The 3,943-nt window shown below is 62.2% G+C and overlaps 2 protein-coding genes across 2 annotated transcripts in view; both read left to right on the forward strand.

Moving 5' to 3' along the window:
• The window catches only part of PARP3 (poly(ADP-ribose) polymerase family member 3), an 8,592-nt gene extending 7,168 nt beyond the window's left edge, over positions 1–1,424 (forward strand). Inside the window, exons 7-11 of the mRNA XM_009639255.1 lie at positions 4–135; positions 276–353; positions 619–796; positions 990–1,136; positions 1,255–1,424. Coding sequence (XP_009637550.1) covers positions 4–135; positions 276–353; positions 619–796; positions 990–1,136; positions 1,255–1,424 — 705 coding nt within the window. The remainder of the gene's footprint in view (positions 1–3; positions 136–275; positions 354–618; positions 797–989; positions 1,137–1,254) is intronic.
• A 1,471-nt stretch (positions 1,425–2,895) lies between these two features.
• The window catches only part of LOC104126666 (probable G-protein coupled receptor), a 1,369-nt gene continuing 321 nt past the window's right edge, over positions 2,896–3,943 (forward strand). Inside the window, 2 exon segments of the mRNA XM_009639256.1 lie at positions 2,896–2,946; positions 2,948–3,943. The exon segment at positions 2,948–3,943 is cut by the window's right edge and continues 1 nt beyond it. Of these exon segments, the coding sequence (XP_009637551.1) occupies positions 2,896–2,946; positions 2,948–3,943 (1,047 nt within the window).

The following is a 3,943-nucleotide window of genomic DNA, read 5'->3' on the forward strand; positions in this document are numbered from 1 at the left end:
GAGGTGGCACAGAGCCTGCAGGCACAGAAGGCGAAGGAGGAGGAGGAGAAGGAAGTCATCCACCCTCTGGATCAGGATTACACCCTGCTCTGCTGCCAGCTCTCCCTGCTGGACTCAGCTTCCCAGGAATACCAGGTGCCGTATGTGCCATAGTGCCCCATGACTGTGTTAGGCCTGCAGGCACCCCAAAGGTCCCCACTGCCCCAGGGGGACTGTGGGCATTGCTGGGATGGCTGCCTGCAGTGACACAGCTTTCCTGCCTCCCTCCCTGGCAGCTGATCCAAAACTATGTGACACAGACTGGGCACAATTTCCACATCCTCAACATCTGGCAGGTGGACCGAGATGGTGAGGTGAGGAGAAGGAGCTGCTCACCCCTGTCCCACTGTGGGGAAACCCTGGTTGTACCCCAGGATGGAGCTTTGTCTGCATTAGGGCTCTGGGCATCTCCACCCAGGGGGGCTTGAACCCAGCTGGCCAGGGGCAAACAAGTACCTGCTCCCCTGCCCCTCCAGCCTGGCATGGGCGTTGGGCTGGGGGGGGGTGGTGTGGCAGTCCCCCACCCCCGGGCACCCATGTCTCCCTCCGTGGACAACCTTTAGCTCTACACCTCTCCAGGACAAGCGTTTCAGAGCCCACGACCTCCTGGAGCACCGGCGCCTGCTCTGGCATGGCACCAATGTGGCAGTGGTGGCAGCCATCCTGAAGAGTGGGCTGCGCATCATGCCCCACTCGGGCGGGCGCGTGGGCAAGGGTATCTACTTCGCCTCTGAGAACAGCAAGTCAGCCTGCTATGGTGAGGGTCCTGGGTCCACAGAGCTTGCGGGAGCCCAGCTGCTTTCGCATACCCCCTGCCAGGCAGCTGCTGGGCACGCCAAGCCCCTTCCTTGCCATGGCAGCCAGTCCCTGCATGCTGCGGTGGCCTGGGCACAACCAGATGAGAATGCTAGGGCTGGTGCCATCATCCCTATCCCCTTCTCCTATGGCAGTGGGCTGCACAACCAAGAAGGTTGGCATCATGTTCCTGGCAGAGGTGGCTCTGGGCAAGCCCTACCGCATCACCTGCGATGACCCCACGCTGTGTCAGCCGCCCACCGGCTATGATAGCGTGCTGGCCTGTGGTCAGACAGAGCCAGGTGAGCCTGGGGCAGGAGGGGGTAGGGGGTCTCTGGGCCTGGGATGGGCACAAGGTGAGGGGGAGAGAGGCCAGATCTTGGGCTTGATGCGGTGGGGCGGGGCGTTCTTCTCTCCCAGACCCTGCGCAGGATGAGGAGGTGCTGCTGGATGGCAAGAAGGTGCTGGTGTGCCAGGGCAAGCCCATCCCCATGCCCACCTACAAGGACTCTTCCTTCAGTCAGAGCGAGTACCTCATCTACCATGAAAGCCAGTGCCGGATCCGCTACCTTGTCCAGCTCCAATTCTGAGGGTGCCCAGGCACCCCGCGGCCCTGTCCCAGCACCGGCTGGTGATGCCCACCAGCCCAGAGCACAGTGGTCTGGACTCCCGGCCACCCCACCTGGGGCTTGGCAAGGGACAGGCTGGTGTGCGGACAGAGGCTGCTTTGACCATGAATAAAACCACCGTGCCTTGTACCGAGTGGTGCCGATGCTTTCTTGCCTGGTGAGGTGGGTGTGGAGCAGGGCAGGGTGGTGGAGGGTCCCTGCAGGGATGGTGGCAGGTGGCTCTGGAGGGGCTGCAGCCTGTTGTGGCCGTCCGGTGCTGGCAGCCTTCGGGTGAAAGCTGGTGGCTTTGCCAGCCAGGTGCCTTTGTCACCTTAGCAATGCACGTGGCTCATGCCCATCACCATGGTGTCAGAGCCACAGAGGATGAGCAAGATGTGCTGCCCTGCCTGAGCATGGAGGAGCTCATCCGTCCGGAGGGCGAGCGCCCGCCCTCCCTCTGGTACCATGCTTGGTGCCATGCCTGCTGCCCTGCCCCAACCTGGCGCCCATGTCAAGCCCCTCTCTGCCCTCACGTGTGCCCCCCAAGCATGTGTCTGGGTCCCCAGGGTGCCGGGGAAGGGCAACTACCATCCGCATTACTCCGATGCCCCATGGATGCTCCACAGCATCCATGTGCTGGCAGGGAGGAGACACTGCAGACCTGCCCATAGGTCTGTCCCCTGCCTGAGCGCTGGGGATCTCGGGGCTGAGCCGTCCTTGCAGAAGGACCAGGCCTGGCACAGCAGGCGGCCATGCTGGGGAGGGGTGGGGGGGCCACTGGGCTCAGGGACCTTGGTCCCCCCTGCCTGAGCCCCTGCCGGCTGCTAGGACCCAGCAGCTGTCCCCGTGGGACCGACATGAGTGCAGTGACAGCTGGTGCCATCCGCAGCTGGCGGCTACGGGCAAACAGGATGACGAGAGGGTGACGGGGCACGGGGAAGGGGGAGTGTGGCCTCGCGCGGGGACCAGCAGCCCCCATTCTGCTGTGGGAGCGACGCCGGCGAGGACCCCCAGCGAGGAGGGGAGCATCACCCACCTGCCCAGGAGCAAAGGTGCGCTGGGTCCTCCCCACCCACACAGGGGTGCCCCATGGCTGGAGCAAGGAGCAGGGATGGGGCAGGCGGGTTCTTGGGCTGTCCCTCCTTGGGGCAAGGTGGTGCGGCTGGGGCAGGGGGATGGGGTGTCAGCCTGGCATGGGTGCCCACCGGTCCCAGCAGTGCCATCCCAGGCTGGGTTGGGGACAGACTGGGTGCCAGCCCTGGGCTAGGCAGGGTGCCGTGACCTCACCAGGCACCTCTCCCTGCTCTGGTACCTCGGGGTGGGGTTTAGGTCATCTCCAGGTTTCTCTGTGGCTCTTCCTCATTTTGGTCCTTCTCTTTCACACCCCACTCCCCTCCCTGACAGGCAAGGAGAAGACAGCGGCCATGGTTGTGGTGGGGTTTCCCTCTAAGGGATGCAGGAGAAGAGTCCTTGCTGCCCAGGCACCAGAGCTGCTGGCTTAGCCCTCGGGGGGGATGGCTAGCCGAATGGGGCTGAACACCACGGACAGCCTAGAGCCACTCTCCGTTCCCGAGCAGTCAGTCGCCCTGGAGGTGGTGGGCCTCCTCTGCATGGTCCTCCTCACCTTCACTGCCCTGGTGGCCAACACTGTGGTGATGGTCGTCATTATCAAAACCCCCCTTCTCAGGAAATTCATCTTTGTCTGTCACCTCTGCGTGGTTGATCTCCTCTCTGCCATTTTCCTCATGCCCCTGGGGATCATCTCCAGCTCCTCCTGCTTCAAGAGGGTGATCTATAGTATTGCTGAATGCCAGGCCTTGATATTCCTGAACATCTGCTTCATCAGTGCCTCCATCCTCACCATCTCCATCATCAGTGTGGAGCGGTACTACTACATTGTCCACCCCATGAGGTATGAGGTCAAGATGACCATCAGGCTGGCAGTGGCTGGAGTGATCTTCATTTGGGTCAAGTCTGTTCTCATCACTGTCTTGGCACTGGTGGGCTGGCCTCAAGGCAACGGGGCCACCAGCGCCAGCCGCTGCACAGTCTACTGGAGCCCTGGGGCCCACAAGAAGGTTTTTGTGATCATCTTCAGCATTGTCTGCTTCGTCCTGCCCACCATCATCATCTTTGCTGTGTACTGCAGTGTCTACCGCGTGGCCCGGATGGCATCCCTGCAGCACGTGCCTGTGCCAGCACAGGCAGCTGCGCCAAGACACCGATCCGATTCCATTGCCAGCCAAGTGACCATCATCACCACCAGGACCCTGCCGCTGCCCAGGCTGACACCAGAGCGCTTTTTGGGAAGCAATAAGGCCATCCTCACCTTGGTCCTCATTGTGGGACAGTTCTTGTGCTGCTGGCTGCCCTTCTTTGCTTTCCACTTGCACTCCTCTGTCACCGCTGGTGTGGTGGGCGGTGGGCATGGGGAGATGGTGGTCACTTGGATTGCCTACTCCTCCTTTGCCATCAATCCCTTCTTCTACGGGCTGCTGAAC

Source organism: Egretta garzetta, unplaced genomic scaffold, assembly GCF_000687185.1.
Source record: "Egretta garzetta isolate BGI_Z169 unplaced genomic scaffold, ASM68718v1 scaffold215, whole genome shotgun sequence".
NCBI classification, from domain to species: Eukaryota; Metazoa; Chordata; class Aves; order Pelecaniformes; family Ardeidae; genus Egretta; species Egretta garzetta.